Genomic DNA, 26,603 nt, shown 5'->3' with positions numbered 1-26,603 from the left:
TTATTTTTTTCTACTTTTTTTTTGCCCTCGCTGGACGTTTTTGGCACCGGATTGACCAAGTGAAGCATGTGCACAATGATACAGAATGGGCAGGTTTATTGAAACATATTTTGTTTCAATAAACCTCATCGCCTCGGCCAATCCAGCAGGGGTCTCAAGACTTGGCTAAGCATGCCTCAGTGAATCACGTGCTAACTTTTAGCAGCTTCCAAATTTTATTGCACACTTAGTAAAAATAATCCTACACAAGAACCTTTTATACAATGGGTTGTCAAAACTGTGGCATTGCTCTAGGGTATATATTGGGACTAGATTATATTGCAGGGTCAATCATGCTGTAGACAAATGAAGCTATAAACATGTAAGCACATCACATTTGTCATGAGTAATGCTATACGCACAACGTGCACCGTGACTGGAAATGGATATACGCATGACAAAGGGAAGGCCCAAGACTTGGGTAAACATGCCTCAGTGAATCACATGCTAACTTTTAGCAACTTCGAAATTTGATTACACCCTAGTAAAAAAAAAAAAAAACACAAAAGGACTTTTACACAAGCGGATTGATGAAGCTGTGGCATAGCTTTGTGGTAATATGCCTGCTTCACAGGCAGCAGACCAAGGATAAAATCCTGAGGACTGAGTATTTCTTTAAAGTATTTGGTGATATTGAGGATGGACAGCCTATGTTATCAACAGTATTTATTCGTCAACAAAATCGCAGGACGATACGAAGCCGAAATTCATCCCTAAATAAATGAAATGGTGTGAGCTCTCTGCACAGTGCACATCAGCATTTCCAGTCGAGGTGCACGTCGTGCATATTGCATCACTCCATTATCAAATTGCACGAGTCCACAAAATATTCTTCCGACTAGTATATGAATTGCAATTTTCGTTCCCTAGCTTAAATGAAGTTTGCGTGTAAACATTTAAAGAAAACAAAACAAAAACAAAGTGAATCCGCAAACATCTGTGTGTCAATGTATCGCACTGTGATTTACTACAGAGTTGTGGCTAGGTGTTGGAAGCTTAGTGTTAAAATATTTACGGATAAATTTCTCTCGATTAGAAAAGGAAAAACCTGCTTCAAACAATCTACGGTAGGGTGATTTCAGATAAGATCGACCAAAGGGTGGCTGGTCGACATTTTTAAATCAACTATGTTTTTATATGACATTGTCTAGTGTCTGGTATAAACGAATCCACACTTAGTTTTGACCAGAAAAAAAATTTGGAGACAAGAAAAATCGTAAGGCAGGGAGAGGTGGACAGTTGCAATAACGCGCACTGATGGAGGGGGCAAGTTTGAAAGTGAATAATTAAAACAATAAAATTAGGAGAATTTTAAAACTTTTTACAAACAAACTATGGGTACAACTTGCTTGTAATATAAAGTAATAATATTTATTAAAAATTTATTTAGTTTTCTAAAAATTGCCAAACATGCCTGCTCGAACGACAAATGGCAAACTTTGGAAATCTGTATCTCATGAAATAATTTAATCATTATTACATAACTTGCAGACATTATTTTACTAATATATGGCTATTATTGAAAAAATAAATAAGGTATCTGAGTGACACAATAGTTACAATATATTTCGGCAAACATGGGAAAAAAAATCAAACAAAGAAAAATTCCAATGTGAATAAAAAAAAACACCACCTTCGATTTTTTTTAAATTTGGGTACCCTATTATACTCTATTTCGGCATTCATTTCTATTAAAAACATGTTGCATCATTGCACTGTGAAAGAAGAAACAACTCCCCAAAGTAGGGTCCTTTTTCAAAGCCTACACTTAGCAGTGTCCTATACAAGAAGTGACTCTGAGTTCCAGTTTCATGAAACTTGCACAAATCTTTTATATACATTTATTCAGATGAGGTCATTGATAAAAAGAGCGATCGGTCACACAGTAAAAGGGAGGAGAAACTATATACAGCATTTTACATAAGCGTACAAAGTGGTATCATATTAGGGACTAATGATTTGAGAAAAGATGATGCAGTGTGAAGTTGTACCTTCCGGTATATTTTACATCTAGAGTAAAATAAATAACTTTACTTCCACGCACAAAAACAAAGATATAATAGTAAGATATTTAGGTTGGCTGTGTATTTACGATTACAAACAATTTCAGTTGACGGATGCCATAGTGCCTAACTGGAGCAGCTTCGATGCTCTCGGTGTATGAATGAATCGTGGCAAGCCGATATATTTTATCCTGCTCGAGGATAACATTTTGGGATTTTTTTTATAGTGATCAGATAAAAATTATTAGTAACCACCAACAAAAACAGTAGGTTAAATACCCCGTGAAGAAAAATGTGATAAATAAGATGTCCCTGCATTCAAAATGAGCAGTCCTTGGGAAATCAAATTCGGCACTTTACGCTAAGGTTTTCCTCGCTGTACCCATTTAATAAAGTTGCTTCCAAGCAGATCCGACTGTCCGTGCTACATATACGTCACAGGTCCCTTCTGTTGATGACTTCCTGAGCCGCCACGCGTGCCAAGACTGAATGCCAGGGAAGGCGCGCACCGTCAGCCACTCTTCTTTTTTTCGTTCACGATACCGAACAACCTCATTTTCGTCCAGATATACAAGATGCACGCCTTTCAGTTTCTTTGATAGAACGCTCACCATTGTCCTGGCCGTCTGAATTGCGCTTACTGAACGTTCTCTCAGGTTGTTCAGCGTGGCCTGGTGCTTCACGAGTCCGCCAACTCCGTCACATGCATTTTTCCCATGTCCAGATGCAGAAAATAACCACTGGGCTTGTGGGCAATCGTCCTTTGCAAATTGGTGAAGCTGGTAGCGATTCTTGAAATGACTGGCGGCGCCGTCACTTACGTACGTCACGTACGAGTATACCGCAACGTTGTCTTCAACCCACTCCTTCACTTTTTCTAGAGCCAAGCAAGCGTGAGCGGCGTCGTGACACAGGTCGTCACTGATGATGGCAAAGCTGTTTGTAGATTTTCTTGTCGTCACTATACATGTAAATATCGAAACTTGTTTTTTTTTCCAGTGATATGCTTGCACTTCGTCAGGAAGCACGATGGTCCAGTTTTCAGCAAAGTCAAAATGAAAGACAATACTCCCGCGTTGCGTGCACTGTTTTTCATCGTAGATCGCTTTACCTTGCGTTTGCCGGATATGGTTGTGAAGTACCCAACTTCCAACCGTCACTTGGATGACTTTTAGGAAAGTCTCAGGTTCCAAAGTTTTTTTCACAAGGTCGCCGGACTCCCATGTTGCAACCACAATCTCTTCATCCTCCGGGATATCAAGTTCCTGGAGTGTAAGAAACTGGCCTTTTGGGCAGTGATCACAGTCTCCTTGAAGGCACAGTTCTGTTGCTGGGTCGCACAGAAATGCCGAGTTCATTTCACCAGTGTTGAATGTTGAGCCTGTAACGTTCTCTAGAGCGGCAATACAAAGATAATAATTGGCGCAGCGCACACAAACGCACACTTCCTGGTGTGGAATACATTGGACCCATCTAGGGCGCAACGAATAAAATTTCGTTAGCCCAACGCCGGAATCGGGATGCTTGTCTTTGTATATACGGAAGGCCTCTTGTATTGAGCGTGTCATGAAGCGCTTTGGCACGAACGTTTTCTCTCCGTTGAGCATGACAGAAATGACGTCCTTCTGGTTGGGACTTTGGCGCGAACATTGTAGCTCGTCTTTCGTGAAGTACTCTAGGGCAGCAGACAGGTTCTCAGGGCTCACCTTGCACCTCGTGTAAGGATCCGGCTCATACCACACGCCATGCTTTTCCTTGAGTTTTCGGGATTTACTGATGAGGTACATTGAGGCCTGTGGAATCATCTTTTGAACCTCATTCTTCGTCAGTGTTGACGGCAGGAGTGTAAGCAGTTGACAACGTTCCCGGAGAGAGGTGGCGGTTTCAAAGGCCTGCCGAAAGTTGTCCACCCACTCAGTGCATGTGGAGCATGTTGGTTCGGACGACCCCGATGGTGCGTCCCTGTCGTACGCAATACGTAGCCTTGAGCGTATATTCTTGACAGCCACCTGCTCCAGTTCTGTCTGCTTTCTCTTGACATAGGCAGGCTTGTCCCGACTTCTTACGACGCTTGGTTGTCTCAGCGGCGACACATCTGTAAGTAGTATGCTGCGATTTAGATCTTCAATTGCTTCTTCAGCTGGCACAAATATGTCAGGGCACTGCTCTGAGCTTCGCATCGAGATCTCCTTAGTGATGTGCGTGAAGCAATGGTAGCACAGGTAGTCCGTCGCACTCACTTTGGTGGAACAGTCAGGCGGAAGAATTTGCTTCAACGAGTTTAGGTCCAACTCGCCAACACTTCGAAAATTCCGCTGCTTTGGTATAGTCTTTTTGTGTTTGCAAAAGTAATCTGCACAAAACACTCGTTCGGAGCTCCAGGACGTCTTCATAATGTATACATAAATAATAGAAATTAAACCCCAACTGATGGCATATAATTGCCAAGTGAAAGAACTACTGGGTGCACAAGTGACAAGTCCGAGGCTGAGGAGCTCACTCACTGCAAACGTACATTTGAAAAGAGAGGTCATGACACAACTGAGGCTGTCGGCAAAGCTTGATCCACGTCAAAGGAAGAAAGAGGGAAAGTCTCCAGACAAAAAATTGTGGTCAGCGGCCTTCGAAAAAGACTTTCCGGAATCGCACTGTCGTCCCTCCACGCGCTGATATGAAAGCACCCGAGCTTCTACCACGTGGTCCATGACACAGCCTGAGCCATGTCGGCGACCGGTTTGCGAGGGGTTGGCGGTGGGGTTACGTTGATGGTCACTCGGATTAGCCCTTGCTGTACTGAGCTACCGCCTGCAGTGCCTTATCGCCGGCTGGTGTCAACAACGAGAACACACACACCCTGTCTACACCAAAACTACAAGCGTTCACCGCACACGCGTCGCCGCCGCTTTTAAGCTTTTGTGAAATTGCTTTCTTTTGCCGCGGAGAACCGCCTTATCTTAACTACGCGCCTGAAATCCTTCCAGGCGGGCGTACACAATATCAAGCGTTTCGAGAAATGCCCGTGGAGTAGAACTATGGGAAAATTCGGAGCCCGCGATGTCGATATCGTCGCCGTTGTGTTAGTACGCCGTCGCGTACTGCAGTCCCCCGTTGGGGGAGGGGGGGGGGGGGGGGGGGCGGTCTTACTACGATAACATGGCGACAGCGTTTACACTCTATGTATTTACGTGAGGCTCGAGTATTTGGGGATAATGCTGCCGGTTGGTGTGCCCCTTTGTGCCTGATATTATCGCCCGTGACGCCAGCGAGTGAGATGGCGACAGGCATGACTGCTCAGTAAACAGGCGTCGGTGGCCATGTTTTGCTGGTTGAAGCGAACCCCCTTGTCCTTGACAGCGAGCAGGGAAATGCGAAAAAAAGATTGTATCGGCCGTTTTGCCAGAACTAGCGACGAGTGTCGTCTGCGGTTTCCGGCAACTATTTTGCCATAATCGTGAGCTCAGCGAGGAAATGATTTTTGCTAGCCACAGAACACTACCACGCAGAAAGGGAATGCTTGAACATGTTTTTGTTCTGGATATATATCAGGGATATATATGAGAGAGAGAGAGAGAGAGAGATGAAGGTAGAGCGGAAGAGGGAATAGCATATAGTGTCGCAGGAGAATAAAGTAAACAAAGTTCCTAGTGGCCGATGGCTGCATGATCTTTTCTCGGATCACTAGTCCGTAATATGATACCTCTTTGTACACAGTAGTTTCTCCTTAATTTAAGTGTGTGAACGATTTCTTTAGTTATCATTGGCCTCATCTGAATAAAAATATATAAAAGATGTGTGTTGGTTTCATGAAACTGGAACTCAGAGTCAGTTCTTGTATAAAACACTGCTAAGTGTAGGCTTTGAAAAAGGACCCTACTTTGGGGAGTTGTATCTTCTTTCTCAATAAAATGATGCAACATGTTTTTAATGGAAATGAATGCCGAAATAGAGCACAACAGGTTACCTAAATTTAAAAAAAATCGAGGGTGGTGTTTTTTTTTATTTGCATCGGAATTTTTCTTTGTTTGATTTTTTTTCCATGTTTGACTAAATATATCCTAACTATTGTATCACACAGATACCTTAGTTATTTTTTAAATATTAGCTATATATTAGTAGAATAATATCTGCAAATTATATCATAATGATTAAATTATTTCATGAGATACAGACCTCCAAAGTTTGCCATTTGTCGTTCGAGCAGGCATGTTTGTCAATTTTTAGAAAAATAAATAAATTTTAAATAAATATGATTACTTTATATTACAAGCAAGCTATACCCATAGTTTGCGCCTAAAACGTATTAGAGTTCTCCTAATGTTATCGCTTTAGTTATTCACTCTCAAACGGGCCCTCTCCATCAGTGCGCGTTAATGCAACTGTCCACCACCTCATGCCTTACGATTTTTCCTGTCCCCAAGTATTTTTTCTAGTCAAAACTAAGTTTGGATTCGTTCATACCAGACACTAGGCAATAACATATAAAAACATCAGTTGATTTGAAAATGTCGACTAGCCATCCTTTGGTCGATCTTATCTGAAATCACCCGGTAGCAACTGCAGACAATAAAATTACCATGCTTCCAACAGATGGCTTGGTGTGAGACAATAGAGTATGCTGTGCCTTGCCTGATCATCTCTGTACCACAAATGGGGAGGCATGAGGGATTTAAATTGCTGTCTTCTTACTAAGCTGATCATCTCTGTACCACAAATGGGGAGGCATGAGGGATTTAAATTGCTGTTTTCTTACTAAGTTTACTTTTTAATTAATCATTTCACTTTCAGAATTGAGCATCAGAGGGACGTTTTGGAAGAATGTGTGCAAAGCTTGGCACCGGCGCGCTCTCAATCATTCCGACCTCTGTCAGCGGCTATCGTTTTGGAATAAGCTTCCTCCACCTAGCCATATCTCTGCAATAAATCGCACCAGTATATGTTGACAACCGATTATTGTGGACCGTCTAAAACAGGGGTTTGAAGCGTTAGTGTACTATCGTGACCAATATGAGCTGAAACACTGCTCTGCATAGCGCGCAGTGCTATCAAAGTCGCCCGTCACAATTTTTCTGAAAATTGTAATCCACGCCGAGGCCAAGAAAACTCCCCTCTGGCGCTCAAGCCACTCTGCACTTCCTTTTCTGCTACTGAGACTTCAGTTCTCAATTGTAGGAGGACTGTCCGGATGAACGCCCGAATCGCCCGAATTTCTCAAAGCTACCGCTTCAATTGGAAAGGGTTAACCAAAAGGGATGCGACAAGCTAGTTATTCTCCTCGTCCTTGCTAGCTCGAGAATTCCTTTCAAGTGGTGCATCCCCAGGTCAATCTTCACCCCTGTTGGCGTGAATTATGGAATTCACCATTGCTACCGACCTTCTCTATAATATTTGCCTTCGCCAATACTCTTTAGTGCTGAGATGTCTGACATACTTGGATTGCCTCTCTCGAACTTTTTTAATGTTTCTGGCGAATGCAGAAAGACGTCTGTGTTTAAGCAACTGAACTGTGGAACGATTATTGTGTGATAAATTGGGCCTGTGCAGAAATTGTTTTCACGAAGTTTGCGACAGACTTGTGCTCTGTCATGCATAGGTTTTACAGTTTAGGTATCGCCTTCACTTCCTTATTAACAGAAGACACGGAAGTGCAGTGTGGCACAACGAGCGTCGGAGGGCAGTTGTCTGGGCGTCGGCATGAATCATTTACAGAAAATTGCGACAGGTGGCTCTGATAGTACTGCACACCATGCAGAGTGGCGTTTCAGTTATATTGGCCGGGATAGCACATGCTGTAGATTGTTGAAGTTTGCACTCTGGTATGCGCTGAACTTCAAACAGCACTGCGTGGCACTTGTGCATTAATTTGTCTTGTTTTTTTTCAGTGAGACATTTTGCTGTCTCTGCCATAAGATCAAAAAACATGTTGCACCTGTGCACGGGTTCTCGATGTGCCACTGTCTGCATTGCCTCAATATACGCCTCTTTCACTGCACCTATGTCATCACATCGTGGGACTCCAGTTTTCCGCCTGAGAAAGAGAGGGATACAATGTTTGAGCATTTCTGTGTAAAAGCCTATGTACACATATCTCATTTCTGGTTGTTTTGAATGGCTGCAAACAATACTAGAAATTTTGAGAAAAAAAAAGTTACTGGTAGGTGCCACCGCACACACTCACTTCCAAACATAAGGAGGTCTGTTAGGAAGGTCTGATACTTGAAACATACCTCCTTGACATCTTGCAGACTTTTTTTTAAAGGCATGCGTTATGTAGGGTACATCACATTAGGAAAACTGTGCGGTAGTTCCCTACTTATAAACATATTGCCTGCAGCTAATTTACACAATGCTGAATGTTTCCAAACTTTTTTATAGCAGATGAATTATATACCCAGTAATTCCCAGTTCTTTTTTTTTTTTAAGATGATAGAAGATATAAATGTGATACTAAAATGATAGCAATTGGTAGTCACTAGTTCATTGAGTTAAAGTATTGCTTTCTAAATTAAAGAAAAATTCTCTTGTAAATTCCAAACAACCCCCCCCCAAAAAAAAAAAAAAAATCTTTTTTAGCTTTCTACATTTATTACTTGAAAAGGAGCTGGGGAATGAGAAGCGCACACACTTTATGGCGAAGTGAAAGAAAACATAACTAGACCACTTTTAAAACACCTGAGGCTGGGTGAGAATATGTGAAGAGTATCTTCACTTAGTCTCCGGCGTTTAGGTGGGAATGTTTATAGAGCTAGTGGAAAATTCCATCTATACCAGGGGTGCCCAACTGCTGCTCTTTGTAGTTCAAAGTGCAGGTTGCTGCTCCTTGGTGAGCATTCCCCCTCCCGCCTTCCTATTTCCAACAAGATCAGAAAGAAAGACAGAATTCCATTTTAGCATCCTGCCATCATACATGCATGAGACCAACCGGGTCAGTGGCTGCCTCACCATTAATCCCATTTTGTTTCACAGTTTAGCATCCCATTCTTTGTCACAGTCGAGGTCGAGGATAATGCTTATCACCTGTACAAAAGTTATGTATGGATTCTATTTATGCTTGATTCAAGATGCAAGGTGCTGGCTTCATAAATGGAGATGCACAAGGAAGAAACATTATGAGCAATAATGTTGAGTAGCTCCTCACCTCAAATGGTTATACCCTGGTCCATACTGATGGAGTGCTGTAGAGGAGCAATTTAGCCAGTACACTACGACTGCCAATCTGGAGGCATTGCAGCATATGTACAGGTGAATACATGACTGCAGGCCAGTACAATGCTGGATCATACTGAAACCACCAAAGGCAGGGATTGAGCCCAGGATACCTGGGTTTGATCTGCAGTGTGAGCATTGACTGCTGCTACAAGGTACATTATGTTGAATGTACTATGCCACCAATGTATGGTCCTCACTGAATGTATGAAAGTTTTTTTGATAAAGGTACTATTGCGGACAGTGCTGGCATACCCGTAAGTTCTTTAAACAGCTGTGGTTCAATGTAGGAAAGTTAATGCCCCATACTTTGTACCTTGTTAGAAATTGTAGAAAGATGGCCTCAATTGCACAATGAAACTGCTTTTGCTGCTTGTTTTCTTAAATGACAGCAGCACTCAGGACTATGGGTAATGTTGGATCATTTGATTAGAACTCCTACCGCGATGTTTCATCTCCGAGGTGCAGAATATTGTCGAGTGCTCATTGGAAAGTGCCATTCTAGCTTTGTAGGCTGTCCCGAGTCCGGGTACACAATTTGTGTGCAACAGGCCATAAAAACACCACCAGAGGAGAAGTTAGAGCAGTGCTATAACAAGCCAAGGTTTGCATTTCAAGAAAGTGTTCTGGAGAACATGCATCTCCGCATGCAACAGGTTCTCTAAACGGCATGACTAATGGAAGCACACTTAATGACGAGCAAATCAAGAAGGAAGAGGTAGGGGTGTGTATGGGGCACACTTTGTATATGTATGATTTTCAAAACTTATAGTATGATTTAATATAGCCCCAAAATGTTTAGGCTCTTTGTTCTAACTTCTGCACAAATTTCTTCAACTATTTTTCAGACATTAGTATACACATCTTTTCCCTTTAATTGTTGAGTTTTTGGGCTATATTTTCATGTACTGTAATGAACCATATGCTGAGCAGTCAAAAAAAAAATCGTTGTCGATTTAAAAACGAAAATTACTTTTTCCAGTACGCCAAAAGTCCACCTGTCATAGTCTACATAAGATGCACATACTGCATGCCACTCTACCATAAGATAGCACGGGACAATGTGTACGTGCTAGAGTTTTCGCGGTCTCCAGTATTTATCTTTAAGCCTGGAAAGTTAAATTTTCAGAAATCGACGGTTCGAGAGGTTTCGGTACGAGCAGGGCGTGAACGCGTCACGAGCGTGCGGGTGCACCTCACTTGAAGGAATGCTCACACAACGAGAGCTTACACAATACATGCCCCTACCAATTGCTCTAAAACCGGAAATTCGAAACATAAAGCGTCTCAAAGACTTTGGCAAAATACACTTCACTCACGTTCCTAGGCGCTCCCTTGCCATCATGCTCTCAATTATTGCGAAGTATCGCCACGTTATACGTGGGGCATCCGAGGATCCGGCGCCAGACCTTTTCCCTGCAACCAGCTTGTTATGTAATTTCCTGCACCAATCTTTTAGGTTGGCGAACTTGGCAGCCACTTTTGGTCCTGAAAAAAGAAAAGCCACTTCTATCCACTGTGCGCGTTCGCCTCATATCGCTTACCTTCCATCCCGAACTCCTCCCCGATTATCTTCCACCAGTTTTCTTTCATTTGAGTATCTTTGAAGTCGGGGTGGCCGTGATCATAGAGAAACCGATGTTCCCTGATCATTTCGAGCAGACGTTCAGCATTGAAGGGTGCCATGTCGTCTCCTCGTTGTGAAATACAATCTCCCGCCCGAAAAAGAATTCAGCGCTGTCTTGGATTGGATTGGATTGGATTGGAATGGATGGATGGATGGATGGATGGATGGATGTTAATGACTATTCCCTTTGTAACGGGCGGTAGCTTGCGCCACCTAGCCTAAGTCTAAAAAGACAAAAACGTGATTCCTCCCGCCCTTTTAAGACCAATTTTTTTCCCCCTAACTATCACCAGGCAGTGTGGGATATCACCAGGATGACCTTCGGGGGATCGGGCAAAAAAATTAAAAAACATCACCTCCCTGCCTCTTCCCCCCGGCGAGGGAGTCGCCAATTTTCCTCTGGTCAAACCTTTTCGGCGTTACCCCAGCACCGGACCCACTGGGAGACAGGGTTGAGACTTTGGGCCGGAGCCTTGTGGGAGGGAGTCCCAATTTTCCTCTGTCCCACCTGTCCCCAGCTGTGCTAGTTAGTTGTCCATCATTTAATTTTCCCTAGATAATTTCCACCAATCTTCTAATCGTCTCTTCGTCACTGTAATCTTTTTCTGTACCATACTTCCATCGTCGCCAGTGAAACGCAGGGCCCCGGCCAAATCCGTTACCCCTTCAGGGAGGGCAGGACGAAGCTCCGTGCACTTCAAAACTAAGTGCTCCAGTGTCTCGCTATCATTATGGCAGGCGGCACATAATGTGTCGGTCTCCTGAAATTTAGCCCTATACGTCCTCGTCCTCAAAACTCCCGTTCTTGCCTCGAACAGCAAAGCACTTCCCAGTGAATTGTCAAATAGCTTTTCCTTTCTTATCTCCTGCTTTTGTGACCTGTACACTGCTAAAGCTGATTTCTCCTGCATTCTTTCCTCCCACATTTTCCTCTCCGCCTCCTTCACCTTCTTTTTCACTGACGTAGTCTGTTCAGCCCCATCACCAGTGTGTAGATATTTAAATGTAAGCTTTCGGGTTCGGTTTGTCCATTTTGTGTTTAAACTTTTCATGTATAAATACTTGAATACCTTACGTGCCCACCGCGTATCCTCCATTTAAGTCAACCTTTGTTCAAATTTCAACTTACTAATTGCCTCCCTGCTCTCAAAAGACGACCATCCCATGTCCCCCTGTACTCCCTCATTTGGTGTTTTTCCATGTGCTCCCAGCGCCAATCTGCCTGCGCTTCTTTGTCGAATTTCTAACCCTGATTGAACTTCAGATTTCATGCACAGTACTGCATTGCCAAAAGACAGTCCTGGCACCATCACTCCCTTCCATATACCTCTGACCACTTCATATCTGTTATAGTTCCATAGTGCCTTGAGCTTCATAATAGATGAATTTCTTTTCCCTTTTCTAATTGTATTCTCCTCGTGTTCCTCTAGATATTTCCTTCCCTCATTGAGCCAGACCCCTAGATATTTGTACTTTTCTACGTGTTCTATCACTGTGTCCTGTATCTCCAGGGGTTCCCCCTTCTCATCGTTGAAAACTATTATACCCGACTTGTCCCTACTGAATTTTAGTCCTAAACTGTCCCCTTCCCTGCTGCAAATCCTAATCATTTCCTGTATTGTCTCACGGCTTTCTGATACGAGTACAATGTCATCTGCATACATTAACCCTGGCAATAGTTGATTTACCTTCCTTCCTCCATGTAATTCAGGTCAAAACCTAGGTTGCACTGTTCTAATCTTTTTTCCATCTCCCCAGGTGAAAATTCAAAGTGGGACCACTTTAAAGTGGTATTTGAAACAGGTCCCACTTTGAAAGTGGGACCTGTTCCTTTGAAGGTGGGACCACTTTGAAGGTGGGACCACTTTGAAGGTGGGACCACTTTGAAAGTGGTATTTAGAACAGGTCCCACTTTGAAAGTGGGACCACTTTGAAAGTGGGACCACTTTGCAAGTGGTCCCACTTTGAATTTGGACCTTTTTGCCTACTTACCATGAGCATTAGGCATCAATAAGGTACCTATGCACATTCTTGTGGCTAATTTTGACTACCTAAACAGAACATGTTATCGAGAGAATGATTGTGTCTTAAGACGAAAAATTGCAAGTCATAGATTTATTTCTCTGTTGAAGGGTGATCAGGAAGGGATGCACAAAGTTGTTTTGCTATCTGTGGAATTTGCCTAATCCTGCATCAGGCCCATGCGCCTGAACCCCTTTCTTGTGTCCTGGATTTTTTCGGACAGAATGGTGTTCATGTTGGCAAAGGCACCGCTGACCTCAACATTCTTTGTCCGGCCCCAGTGTGTCAATGTTTCTGTGAAATAGATTCAAGAAAAAATATTTCAGCATAAAATTAGATCTATATGCGACCCACTTCATAACTCACTCACCAAGGATGAGGGACACCTTTTCTGGGGTTAGCTCCTTCCGAGCAGATGCACCCAGGTTTTTCCTGTCCTTGGGAGCAAATTTCCCCCCATAGCTCCTCTCCACCAGCGTCTTTGACCCCCAAAGGATCTGAGCCGTGTCCTTTGCAAACTTTGCAGGCCTCGTGTTAGCGTATATGTGTTTCCTCTGCTCTTCGGAGATAGTTACCCCTCCCTTGAGGTGGAACTGCAAAATAGTTCAAATATGAATGTAAACATCTTGGAACATAGTCTGAAAGTGAAGCTGAAACTTACTCTGCCATTCTCCAAAGTGCTGAATGGTGTAGCCCTTGAGGGTTTACCATAGTTTGCAACTGTACAGCAAACATGTGCACTTACAGCAATCCCAATCATTATATACAGAGTATGTAAAATTCCTAAAGGGAGTCTCCAGGTGTTAGATTATTTGACCCGATAAACAATATGTTGCAGCCATGAATTAGAACTGGAAATAAAGGTGCAATGTATTGGCCACAACCCTTTTGTGAAACAAAATACTAAAAAATTGAAAGGTGGAATTTTTCGTCATCCTGGGCATTTCGACAATCCTTTAGCTGCCTTTTGTATTGTCTTCCTAATGGCACATAGCTGTTTTAAGGTTGAAGCCTTCATTCCTAGCTTTCGGTGTCTAACCTTACCATCAGTTGACTGGGGTCGCCGCTGTCCACCCTTGTTACCAGAAAGCGGCCTCTTGGTGCTGGCTCCCACAGTGGCCTCTAAAAGATGATCAAACTTTTCTTAAACACGACTTGTTAAGCAATAAAAAAAGACGAGCTAAAAGACTGAACTCAAATCAACCACAAAACAGTCTGACAAAGCAACTATTGCTTACCCCTCGTGGGAGTTGCCAACAAGGTAGCAGCAGAGGTACTGGCTACCACAGTAAAATCTGAAACATTTAACAGTGTCTTTAGTCCTGCTTGATCTACATAAAAGTTTGTTTCCATAAGAGTTAGTTCAGAGAAGTAGCATCATTAATGATAGTGACACTTCTCTCCTTTGTTGTGGAATGTTCTGAAACATTCTAAAGTGTGAGAAATCAATCCTGGTAAGCAAACAAGGATTAAGACCGGGGTTAACTTGGTAGCAGATAAGTAAGAGAACAGGAACAAATATTAAATAAACAAGAGTATAAGAAGAGCTTAAGGAGCAAGGGAACAGACAAGGGTTGTTGCAATGCAGAAAAGAAAGAAAAAGTGTCAAGTGAATTTGGCAGAAGAAAAGGGAAGAGGACACAAGCATGGATAACAACAACTGGGACTTCAAGATTGCAAATATCTTGGTGTCCGATTTGTCATTTGAAGGAAGATTAAAAAGATTAATAATAAAAGCCACATGAGCACGAATGCTCTCTCCGTGATACAATTTGAATGTATTTAATTGGCAAACCCTCATTGTAGCAAAAATTAGAACAGATCAAAAGTCGATTACTAATCATCATGAAATGAATCTTACGAGGAGTGGTTGGCCTTTCCCTGGAAGGACCTTGAGCTGCTGGGTCGCAAGGTGCAGTCATGTGATCTGGAAAATTTAAGAGTTGTTTACAGTATGTTGTGCACAACTGTGAAACTACATCAAGAGAATAGCATAATAATGCAGTGATAAATAGCATTTGTAAGTAACATAACACAGAAATTACAGCAGATATCAAGTTGATTCTCACTAGCCATAACCGAAAAATCATTGATGCAATTCGCGACTCCAGCGAAATCGACGCCGTGTAGCGGCAGCGCCGAGAAGCTCAGGAGGGGTGGTCGTTTCGACTCTGTCGTCTGCTATCGCTGCTTGGTTCTCGTAGGCAGCATAGAAACGAATATTGTTTCCAGTAATTATTTTTATGATTCCGCCGTGTCATTCTTACGCACTGACTAGAAGATTTCTACTGTCAAAAAATCGCTTTGCTTTCAAATGCAACACTAATTTTACGCTGCAGTGCATGATTTTGTGGTGGTCCGCGTGCTGAACGACGAAAACGACCTCCTTTCGTCCGCCATTTTGCCTGAGCAGCGCGCCCTCTATAGTTTGCTGGAGTAGAGAATAAGCCTGACACATAACTATAGAAAGATGTAATATCTGTTCTATATACATTTTAGTCACTAATAATTCTTGAGTAGTGCATTTCTTGATATTCACTACTATACTAAACATTTTTCCAATTCTTTTAGTTTAGGCCCTTAACAGAGGACATATAACTATGCCCATCACGTTAAAAAAAATGCCAGTTTCAGTTTTTTTGGCACAGAAGGTTTTTCTCAAAAGATTTAATTGGCAGTAAAAAAAGTATGACTTTTAGTGTTTTTGGGACTATCCGTGACTCGAAACAAATGCTTTCAGGCCCTCACTGAACAGCTTGGTTTTTTTTCACCACCATGTGACCAACCATCTCGTTCCATAAGAATAAATTAGTGCAAGTACCTCACTGGACAGCTTCAGGTATAAAACTCTATGTGCCATTTGTTTAGTCGGAGTCGCGAATGGGAAGATGCATACTGTCGGGGGAAAAATTCCCCAGGGTGCGCAAGCTGCGACTGAAGTGCATCCCTTGTTTAGACCAGAAAAGGGTGCATGTGCGTTCTACTGTGTTTATAGAAAAGTCTGCCCCTGCGTTGCTTTGTAATACAGTGCTTGCCTAGTCTGGTGCGAGGGGGCGCAACTGGAGGCAGCGCTTGCAGCTTTGCTGTGCGTATCGCCCAAGCAGGAACTTCCGGCTTTAGAACCTCAGCTTCTAGCTCGGTTGACTCGCCAATGTGATGTGGCTTTATAGATGCCATATCAGAAAGCGCAGCCCAATGATCGCTATATATATATAATAATAAAAAAAAAGCATTAAGTTTCCCTATTTGAAACCAACTCACTATTGGAGGTTGATATGTGCTGCAAAGCTGCAAGTATTACCTACAGTCACGGCATCCGTTGCAGATCACAGCAATCTCAGAATGGGCCCTTCGTGCCAGATTGTGGGGCAAGCATTGCCTCGCAGAAGGTTGGGAGAACACACATGCCTGCAAGCCCAGTAGGACATGCATGCGTTATTCTGTGGTCTCAAAGTGGGGCGAGCCACTGGCAGATGGTGCAGGAATTCCCTTCAGTCGCTGCTTGCGGTTCCCAAGGATTTTTGTCCCCAATAGTACCTTCATACAAGATCAAAGTTACTCACCATGGCTGGGTTCAGAGTCGCTGAGCTTGTCCCTCAAGAATCCAAAGCATTAAAATGCAATAAAAAAAAAAATAAAAAAAAAAGCTTTTTATATTTAATTTATGTATACCTCTGCTATGCTCTCTACCCTTTAAAGGAATACTGAACAGAAATTTATATTTCGCAAAATAAGGCCGTAGAAGCGTTGAACGGGATGCTGCGAACTGCAAAACATCACACATACATCAATATCCCAAACGGATGGCCATACTTTTGGAAAAGAAGGGTGCAATCAAGCGATGTCTTTGACGTCATTGTCCTCTGGAAGAATTTGAAAATGAGGAGAGAAGCGGCCTCGCTTCTCTCTTCCTCACTTCGGTTCACCAGCTGAACGGGACGTAGCAAGGAGGAGAAGATATGGGAACCGTGACGTGACTAGTCACGTTGGCCATGTTCAATTGTGCACTTCGTTTCCAAAAATATGGCGATCCCTTAGAGATATTGCTGTACGAGTGATGTTTTTGGGTTTTGCAGCGTCCCACCTACCTGTCCAGCCTTGTTTGCAAGCTCGAAATTTTGGTTCAGTATCCCTTTAACTTAAAGTGCTCTAATGAAAGTTGACTACAAAGAGAAAACTTTGGGTAACTATTATGTTCACACATGCAGCAAGGCAAGGGCTTGGAAGACCTATAAGAAATAAAAAGTGACAGAAATGGGGCATGTAATGCAAAGTGCACAATGAATTCACACACCGAAATATAACATTAAATAATACTTACTTGCACAAAGTTTACCATCAACGGCGCTTTGCAGCGATTCAATTATGTTGTAGAGCTTTTCATTCTCTCGGCACTTTTCCTGATATAGCTGGCGCGAGTGGCTCACATCCTTCTTTTTCAGCTCAAGCTGCGATGATGGCATAGCTATTATGCTGTCGTCTGTGTCACTGTCTGACGTAGGGGCATCCTGTTGCATCTTCTTCTGTACCAAAAATTATTAAAATATATAGCAATATGATGGCACCACTCAAAGAAAAAAAACCTTGTATGTACAAGCATTTTATGGCACTTACCGGAGCTTGAAGGTGGCCAGCTGCCTCAGCATTTTTCCTTTAGGAGCTCTGGAGTTGTTCCTTTAAGATGTCAGCATATGCACGACTTCGGCCAGCCTGCTTATTTTCTTTTTGGACCTTCTTTTCCTGGAGTTGTAAACAAGTGCACAAAGCAATTTGGGCTGGCTTAGTTTTCATGTTTTCCTTCCTCGTAGAACCCCTCGTTTTTTTTACAAATTCTGTCAGCATGAGTTGAAAAATACACATGGGTTTATTACTTAAAATTTACTTAAAATTAATATGAAGGGTGAGACTATTTTGCGGCAGCCGGCAAATTAGCCCGGGGAAAAAAATGGCGGCAGTTTCGGACGGCGCGTGTATCACTGGGGAGCCCGTTAACACATCCCCCCGCCTGCGTTCACGCCGCTTCGCGGCGACAGTCTGCGGCTGCTCATTACAAAAATATTGACCCGATTGGCCTACCAGTACACGCCGCTTCGCGACGGTCCACCGGCGGCCCAAGCCCCACTGTCTTTCATTCACCCCCGGGGAGGGGGTCCATAGCAAAGTTTCGTCGACAACATTTGTTTTATTTATTTACTTTTTTTTTTTTTCAGTGTTAATCCTGAAAAAGAAGATATGTCCTAAATATCGCCAAATGCCTCTCAAAACAAAACAAACTTTCAAAAAAAAAAAAAAAAGAGGACACGGATGATTGAATTAGGGTCCTATGAGACAAGCACCTTACCACTGAGCTACTCTGCACCTTATACGAGACCCAATGGGGCACAACTGCCGGCACTTTTTTTACCGGGCTATTGTGCCGGCTGCCGGCAGAATATCCACTTCCTATTAGGAACTCTCCAAATTATACTCTCTGCCCTGAAAATGCTGTGCAAACAAGCAAAAACACGTGTGCCAGTTGCCCTGATAGTCAAGTTCGCCTGTTGAACTTATAGTCAAGTTCGAGCAACACACCTGCTTATCCCTTCGTGCTCCTGCCTGCGAGGGCGCAACATTGTCGACCTCCTCTTCAGCCTCGTATTCCGAGGCGTAGACCTTCGTCTTGCGGATTCGCTTTGACGCTCTTTTCTTCTCCAGGTTTTCTTCGGTGTCTACAAAACATTGTGGAGAATAGCTGTTAGTGTCTGTCGACAAATCTTTCGACTGTCATAATTTTGAATGGGAACTGGCCGTAGTACATACCTGCCATCATCAATATCTGGGCCGAGTAGAACCCGGTACTTTCTTTCTCAGGGTCATCCCAGAAAGCTTGGTATATAGCCTTCGCATCAAAATCCGCGTTGTCGGACGGCTCAAAATCTTTTATGTAACGAGTCGGCACAACGTACAGCTTGTTGCCGACCTCGTTCGGAAATCGGACGAGCGCAAACATTCCAAAGTTCTTAAACTCTTGACCAACTTACAAGCGAAGTAACCGCAGCGTGCGTAGACGGACGTTAGGCCTAGGTTCCAAACAGCGCGCTGTGGCTAGCTTTGGCTTGTCTTGGATTGCACTTTGGATTTTGTAGTTTAGTGGGATGTGTGAAAATAAAAGCTAATAACAAATGTGCTGGTTTAAAAAAATTAAAAATTTTTTGAATTAACAAAATGTTACATGATATAGGTTCAAGACAAACATGTCTATATACTGCTTAATACGTTTATTTGCAGATGCTGTTGGATGGGAAATGGTCCGGTTTAACCCGCAGTCAACAAAAGCCATCCATCCAGAAGCCATTAACCGTCTCAAGTCAATAGCGCTCGTTGGTCACGCTCACGTTTCTGAACCTCACAGGTGTTTTGGTTTGCTTTGACTTTCTTTCGTTCAGCAACTTACTTTTGTCCTTCAAGAGCAAGGTGAAAGAGATGCTTTCTGCCAACAAGCACAAGACTCGGAAGCGATATCAGCAATATTTAGAGCCGGATGCTGCGCCGTATGTTCGTGTGCCTAGGTCGACAGCACATAGGCTAAACTTCGTAAGCACACCAACTCCTACCTCTTGTGCAAGCTCCTCTGCATCGTCTCCTTACTCCACAACTCAACCACGTCAACCCTTGGTCGAAATGGAAGACTGCACAAGTGATGCAGACGAACATCTGTACACTGAAGACGAATCTGACACAGCCGAGAACGAAAGTCCTCGGGACTCCGACTATGATCGGCCATTCGTTGAGTTCGTGACGCCACTGGGAAACGGCACTTCGATGACTGTTGGCGACGCTCTCGTCCTGATCATGGATTATGCCATTGAGGAAGGACTTCCATGGACTGGCATAGAAAAGCTTCTTAAGCTACAAAACCTACTGTTGGGAACCAGCAGCATCCCCGAAAGCAAATATCTGTTCAGAAAGTTTGTGAGTGCTTCACCAGACGACGTCACTTTCAACTTTTACTGCCCGACGTGTGAAACACTCCTTGCAAAGACAGCGGGTAGCTTGAAGGAAAGGCAGGGCATCTCGCCTACCTGCTCGGTGTGCGGAGAGCAGTACCTCGGAAAGGACCTTATGTCCAAGGGATGCTATTTTGTTGGTCTGCCAATGGAGAAACAACTAGCATCGGTGCTGGCCAATGAAACTGTGCAAGAGCACCTAGCAGAATCTCTGGCGAATCTCAATACACCGAGACCCTCTGTCAAGTTGGATCTAACCGGCGGCGACTCTTATCGAAGTCAGCGCGCAAAGCTTGGGTGTGGGCCTCATGACTTGACCGTGTCCATGAACGCCGATGGGAGCCCCATATTCAAGTCTGCAAACTACGCCATCTGGCCCGTCCAGCTCACACTGAACGAACTTCCACCATGTCTGCGCTGGCGCTCCGTCGTCCTGCCGCTGTTATGGTACGGCGTGAAGCACCCGAACATGACTTTGCTTCTCCAAGCCTTTGCGGCCCAAATGAAAACGCTAGCCCAAGAAGGCATCACGTGGAGCACTGGGGGCTCAACACTAAACTCTAAGGTAAGTTTCCCCGCTTGAGGTGAACGCCCTGTATGCACTGAAATGTTGAGGCCTTTTACATGTACTATTCTGGACTCTGTTAACTGTAACACGCCAGCGGGCATTGTCCTTAGATTAACTGTATAGACTCTGCTTGCAGAGTTAGAGTATCGTGTTCCTTTTTCTTGTGCCGTCAACTCCGCATTGGCAATGAAGCGGTCAGGTGCTCTGAGCGAGACCCAATCTTTTTGAGGTAACGCTACTTTTCAGGCGCCAAGTTTCAAGCAGAGCATGTTTCTCGCTCGGCGTTTGCGAAATGTACATCCTACATTAACATCAAATAATCTGGAATGTTCCTTAACCATTTAACATTATTGTAGCCACTGCATATATAGTGTAATCGCGTTGCTTTATAATGTGAGCGATGTTTGAAAACATGGTTTGAAAGACTGGGTGCGTTGCTTTATAATGTGAGCGATGTTTGAAAACATGGTTTTAAAGACTGGGTAGCAGATGACACGGGAAATGATCGTTACGCGACCGGCACATCCGGGCCATTTCGGACTAGACAACAACGCGCAGGTATGGCTCGCGATGGGATGTTCGACTACTATGTTCCACTGATGGCATAGAGAGAAACAGCAGACAAATGACAGTGCACGCATGGCGTGTCGCAGCACTATTTTCTTTTTTTTTGCGTTAGTTTCAACGTGGTGGCGCTAATGTGCAAATAGCCCCAGAGCCGTGTATTGGGAGAGTTTGGCCATTGATTGGTATGAATAGCCAAGCATCTCGTGGCCAACCACGGGTCGCAAAACAGCCCCTAGCGGTGTTCGTGAGCTCTAAAAATGCGACTACACTAATTTAAGCCGTTTTAGCGTTGCTAGAGTAAAAAGGTGTAACTCCTAGTGATTGAAAACTTCGTGCATATGAGGTTTTCGTCGCGTCCAAATTCAACGGTAGAATAAACGAACGTGCACTCCAAACCAGAGAAAACTGCATGGTTGCGATCATTGCTGCTGCAAGATTGAACGCTTTAAATGTTGTTTCCAATACTGTGACATTGAGGTCTGCTGATTGGTAGATGCTGTGTCACACTTTTAGTTTATGCTCTAGCTGCGGGGGGAATATTCGGCATTGGCGGTGGCTTTTGCTCCACCCATTGGCCAAACTTTCCCAATATACTGTTCTGAATAGCCCTTAACACTTCCGGTTCCCAACTACAATACGGGATTCGCAGTATTTGTGAGATTAAATCTATGGGCTACTTTCGGAACACGGTTGAGAATCTGCCATATGACACATGCGCTTTGAGTTTCGGACGGCGCCTGCTATGCCGTGCTGGGCGTATGGGGCGGCCGCCGCCGATGTGTTCTAGCTAATAGAGTCCACGCTAGTATGTGCACATGGTTTCCGGGGCTCCAGTTAAAGCAGCCATTTACATGCATGCATGTAGCTCCTATACTCTATTTCACCTTATGACGTACCACAAGAAAGGCTACGGGCGCGAGCTCCCTTCTCTGGGGCACATCTCGGCAGCACATGCTCTCGTGCGTTAAGGGCAGCTGCCAACGTTATGAGCTCGCGCTTCTAGCCTTCGCTCCGGTACAACATAGGGTGAAATGGAGTATAGGTAACTGCTAGTATTTTTCATAGGTGCACCATACTGCTCTTGCTTATCATTCTATACTGGCTAGTGTTCATGCCACTTGTTTTGCACAATCAATTTTTTTGTAAATCTATACAAAAAGGAGTAACATTACTAATACCCCACACAGTAGTCTAATGACAAGTTCTTAGCAGCTCACCGCTAGCTATAGCAAAACTCTGTTGCAACTTATTGAATTGTGTAGATTGTGGTTAAAAATGGTATTAATAGAATGTTTCTTTCCAGGTCTACTGTGTCATCTGTGTGGCCGATGCCCCTGCAAGGGCCGCAATGCAGAACGTCATGCAATACAACGGCTATTACGGGTGCTCTTGGTGCCTCCATCCTGGGGTTTGCATTAACGGTAAGGAAACAGAATATGATCGTCCAGTTTTTAAGTTATTTATTGGGATATGTGAATATTTTAAACTCTTGAACTTTTAACTTTCGTGAAAGAATTACGACAGGGACAAGTACTGCTTTCGGCAAAGGTGTTCAGCATTACTACTGGTCAGTTATTCCTGCAATGCAAATTTTCAGTCAAAGGCACCTAAACTTCAACATCATGTAGATCCAGCATCGGTCTCGGCATGAAAAAGTGGGGTGGAGGTGGCGTCAGGCCCTGCTTCCGCCCACGTTCACACTTTTAGAGCGCAGCTCTTAGGTGCCCGTTTCCGGCTTGAGTGGCGTCGCCGTCGGCGTAACTGTGAGGTCACGCGACTCTCCCCTGAGGTAACGTGACCCCTCCCCCGAGGTCACGTGACCTCACGTGGCCCCCTTCACGGAGCAGCTGGCAGGATGACAAGGTGAGGAGGAGGGAGGAGGGATGTACCTTCCCTACTCCTCCTCAAGAGCTGCACTCTAATTCGGCGTTACAGGGAGTTGTAAACGGCTTTTTTTTTTTTTTACAAGGTATCTACCGACCTGAAATTGTCAGGGAATTTTAATCATCTGAAAACTATGGGGATACTCAAACCAAGGATACTCAAAAAATTTGCTATATCAGGGGGAAATTACCAGTGAAAATGGCACGATGATGCGCAACAAAGCTCAGCGGTTGCTCATTCGCACGGCTACACTAATAAATGTTGCCTTAAACATCACTAGGGAGCTATACCTCCATCTTCTAGCAAGCACAAGCATACTACAACAATTATTGAAGAAGTAATTTAATAGATGCCACTTTGTAGGGTGTGAATAGTGAAACACTATGATTGCTGACAGAAGGATGTTTTTAGCTATCGCACATTTTTTGGTGTTTGCACGTTACAATAACGGGCTCCGAAACAGGGGGGGGGAAGGGGTCGGGCGGGGCGGGGCGGGCAGTCGCCCCCATGCTCAAAGCAGTTCCAACCCCCCCCCCTTCTCTCCTCCCATCACCCTGCATATATATATATATATCAGGGTGTCGAACCGGAACCGAAAACCGGAACCGAACCGGTATTTTTTCCGGAACTGAACCCGAACCGTTATATTGTTATCGCGATAAACCCGAACCGAAACTGAACCGAAAAAAAAAAATAACGGTTACCGGCTCGTGGCAAAACGGTTCGGCCACGCGCTGTTGACAATGAATGTGCTATCAATGCCATTTGTTTTTTAAGTGCCGTCAACTGACACACACCTCGCTTACATATTTTTCTTCTCCACTCAGTCTTAGGAATGTAAACGCTGCATCCATAAATCTTGACAAACGCTGCATCCATGAATCTTGACATAGGAACCAGTATTGCGCTGGTCGCGGCTTGCACGGAAAAAAAACAACTAGAAGGCTGTGCAAAAAAAAAAAAAAAAATTGCGTCGCAGGATTTTATTTTTTTACAATCTCGTAAATCCTAAATGCTGCTGTGTGCTCATTTCATAACACGTTTCTAGAACGCGCGAATTCTTGAAGCTTGCTTCCATCGGAATGAGAAAAGAAAAGGCTGTGGAGTTTGATAATAATGCATCCGGTTTCGTATAGGCACTTAGAAGCTAACATATTTGTGAGACAGCAAACTCTTCTATTTTAATATTTATCCTATTACGTCCTTCTGGCGTTGCGTTCGGTGAAGTGTTTTTCATATTCCGTATCTTGTTTAATGAAAACTTCTTCAAGGGTCTAATTTGAGTTACCGAAAGCTAGTTCAAATAAAGAAAGCTGTATTTTCTCCCCACTGTTCCTTCAATTGCTTACACGCCGAGGTGGCGGGATAGTTAGCAAGTTCTACTTGTAAGTGGGTTTGTAAGGAGGTCGTGGATTTTACAGCTACTGCGTCGGACCCAATTAGATGAAGTCCGAATGCGTAAACGACGGTGAGGTAACCTTTGAGTGCACATAAAGAAACCATTCCGGGTAGAAATCCCTGAGCCTTACACTACTATGTATCCCGTTTCGTATGCGCTAATTTCAGATGTTTTATTTGTAATTTATTTTGATGTTGCAATTTGTCATTTATAATTTCCGAACCGCGCGAACCGGTTCAGCGCCCCGAACCGGTTCGCGGATCGAATTAATCGAGCCGGAACTGAACCGGAACAAAATAAATTTACCTGAACCTGAACCGTAACCGAACCCGTATTTTTTTCGCTTTGACACACTGATATATATATATATATATATATCTGTGTGTGTGGAAAAACAGAGGTGAACTACACAACGCAACATGAGCCCCCATATGTCTCCCCCACGCATCAGATATACTTCCGGAGCCCCTGTACGATACTCTGTTATTGCGAATGAAGGTGGGACCAATGCCGCCTTTTTTTCATGCAGTGACGAAGGCTGGGTACGCTTCATGCCTTCGGTGTCCCCTTAGAAACTTCTTTTAATATCAAGGAGTGTTATCACCAGCATTAGCAACCTCCTCTTAGAACATCGGTTAAACAATTGACTCCACGCTGCTTGCAATGAGTGCACCGAAACCCAGGCTGGAATGACAGAGTTGCTCAAATTTGGGGAAACAAGTTCATTTTCTCACAATCATTGCCGGTTATCTTTCTATTAGGCATGTCTAGGCAGGTTGTGCTAGACAAAACATCTCTGCAGTGCAGTCTTGAAGTTTTTAGTTTGATTTCTTTAGGTTTTGTATTTCCCCATGCAAAAAGTCTGCTTTGCTTCAACATTATTTAGATTTAAAATTTGCACAACATAATTATTTGCTTCATATTTGCTTTAATATTAAAAATCGCTGCTCACACATTCATAGTTATTTATCATTTTCTTGACTGTCACTTCTGCAGGTTGCGTGAAGTACCCCGTGAGCGCCGGGGTGATGGACGATCGCACCGAGATTGGCATGGTTGCAGACATGGCAGAAGCCGCAGCATCCAAACAAGCAGTCCGCGGTGTTAAGGGCCCTTTGCCACTCCTAAACGTGCCTGGTTTCGACATAGTCTGGGGTTTTACCCCAGACTATATGCACTGCGTCCTTCTCGGTGTAGGGCGTCAGTTTGCCGAATTGTGGTTTTCTGGTGTGGGTGAGGATTACTACATTGGACACCCTTCGCGGCAATCCATCGTAACTGAGCGCTTGTGTAGCCTGAAGCCGCCACAGTGCCTAAACCGACCGCCACGAGCCCTGAGGCTGAGGAAGTATTGGAAAGCAGCCGAGTGGCAATGCTGGCTTTTTTATTACTACCTTCCTTGTTTGAAGGGTGTGCTGCCAGCTGAATATTAAGCGCACTTTGAGCTTTTTGTATCTGCTTTATATCTTCTAACTAAGACGGAAGTTCTAGATGAAGATGTGGAGCTGGGCACAGAGAAGATGACAGAGTTTGTTGTGAAGACCGAGTTCCTCTACGGAAAAGCACAGATGACCTCAAACGTCCACACTCTCCTGCACCTTCCAAAGGCTGTGCTCCTCCATGGGCCATTATGGGCACTATCTTGCTTCCAGTTTGAGTCAAACATGGGGCATCTGCTGAAGCTTGTTTCCTCGTCGAATGGTGTGCCCTTCCAGATCTTTTCCCGCATTCTCCTCCGCAACAGCTTTTATCAGCTGAGGTATATGGTTTCGGACGAGGTCCGGGCACACCTTCCGACGAGGAAACACTACAAGCCAGGTGACTTGCACCTTCTTGGAAAGCCCAGGCAGCTGCCCCAATGTCTGCATAGACTGGTTGAGGAGGAGTTGGCCTTGGAAGTGGCACAGGAGCTTGTGGAGTTTGACCGTGCACGTGTTGCTGGGCACATTTTTTATAGCACACAGTACCAAGCTCCAACAAAGCGGGACTCGACAGCGCTGAAGCTGGGAGATAATTTTGTCAGAGTTGAACACATCCTTTCTGAAAGTGATGGGGGTGGAAGCCCGAACGTGTACATTGTTTCACATGTTTACGATGTATCTGATTTTGGAAGCGTAGGACACCTCAAGCTTGCCCACAAGCAACCCACTAAGGTATTGCACAGGCTCTGTGGGCATGTTAACCCATGCATGTACTTGGACATAGATGGCATTGTTCTGTTTGCTCAGCTCTGCAACAAGTATGAGTGGTCCTAGATTCCTAGGACCGGTCATACTTGTGTGCTAGAAGTAAACTAAAGGGGAGG

At 44.0% G+C, this 26,603-nt stretch overlaps 2 protein-coding genes and 2 long non-coding RNA genes across 4 annotated transcripts; 1 reads left to right on the top strand and 3 right to left on the bottom strand.

Annotated features, from left to right (window-relative positions):
- Positions 1-14,083: 14,083 nt before the first annotated feature.
- Positions 14,084-16,471, bottom strand: LOC121834614. Its single transcript, XR_006077285.1, has 3 exons — positions 16,458-16,471; positions 14,756-14,821; positions 14,084-14,189 (listed from the first exon to the last, which is right to left on the bottom strand). It is a non-coding gene; the product is annotated as an uncharacterized LOC121834614 (long non-coding RNA).
- Positions 16,472-17,019: 548 nt separating this feature from the next.
- LOC121834615 lies at positions 17,020-17,529 on the bottom strand. Its single transcript, XR_006077286.1, has 3 exons — positions 17,509-17,529; positions 17,216-17,417; positions 17,020-17,123 (listed from the first exon to the last, which is right to left on the bottom strand). It is a non-coding gene; the product is annotated as an uncharacterized LOC121834615 (long non-coding RNA).
- A 1-nt stretch (position 17,530) lies between these two features.
- LOC120849897 (BEN domain-containing protein 5-like) lies at positions 17,531-18,883 on the bottom strand. The gene is made up of 3 exons (XM_040222177.2): positions 18,694-18,883; positions 18,466-18,602; positions 17,531-17,634 (listed from the first exon to the last, which is right to left on the bottom strand). The coding sequence occupies exons 1-3, from the start codon at positions 18,881-18,883 to the stop codon at positions 17,548-17,550; spliced, it is 414 nt and encodes a 137-aa protein (XP_040078111.2). The 3' UTR covers positions 17,531-17,547.
- Positions 18,884-19,554: 671 nt separating this feature from the next.
- LOC120839325 lies at positions 19,555-25,731 on the top strand. The gene is made up of 3 exons (XM_040209592.1): positions 19,555-20,445; positions 22,319-22,436; positions 25,295-25,731. The coding sequence occupies exons 1-3, from the start codon at positions 19,555-19,557 to the stop codon at positions 25,729-25,731; spliced, it is 1,446 nt and encodes a 481-aa protein (XP_040065526.1).
- The last annotated feature ends 872 nt before the right edge of the window (positions 25,732-26,603 follow it).

The sequence above is a fragment of the Ixodes scapularis genome, unplaced genomic scaffold (assembly GCF_016920785.2).
Source record: "Ixodes scapularis isolate PalLabHiFi unplaced genomic scaffold, ASM1692078v2 ptg001822l_1__unscaffolded, whole genome shotgun sequence".
Taxonomy (NCBI): domain Eukaryota; kingdom Metazoa; phylum Arthropoda; class Arachnida; order Ixodida; family Ixodidae; genus Ixodes; species Ixodes scapularis.
This window is presented reverse-complemented; position numbering and strand designations above follow the sequence as displayed.

What these genes read in the sequence shown, in the direction of transcription:
- LOC120839325 (XM_040209592.1), top strand. Translation starts at nt 19,555, where the DNA reads ATGGAAGACTGCACAAGTGATGCAGACGAACATCTGTACACTGAAGAC. An exon ending in GCTCAACACTAAACTCTAAG is followed by an intron (nt 20,446 to 22,318) that starts GTAAGTTTCCCC and finishes GTTTCTTTCCAG; the next exon opens with GTCTACTGTGTCATCTGTGT. An exon ending in TCCTGGGGTTTGCATTAACG is followed by an intron (nt 22,437 to 25,294) that starts GTAAGGAAACAG and finishes TCACTTCTGCAG; the next exon opens with GTTGCGTGAAGTACCCCGTG.
- LOC120849897 (XM_040222177.2), bottom strand. Translation starts at nt 18,883, where the DNA reads ATGTTTGCGCTCGTCCGATTTCCGAACGAGGTCGGCAACAAGCTGTAC. An exon ending in CCAGATATTGATGATGGCAG is followed by an intron (nt 18,603 to 18,693) that starts GTATGTACTACG and finishes AATGTTTTGTAG; the next exon opens with ACACCGAAGAAAACCTGGAG. An exon ending in GAGCACGAAGGGATAAGCAG is followed by an intron (nt 17,635 to 18,465) that starts GTGTGTTGCTCG and finishes TTACAACTCCAG; the next exon opens with GAAAAGAAGGTCCAAAAAGA.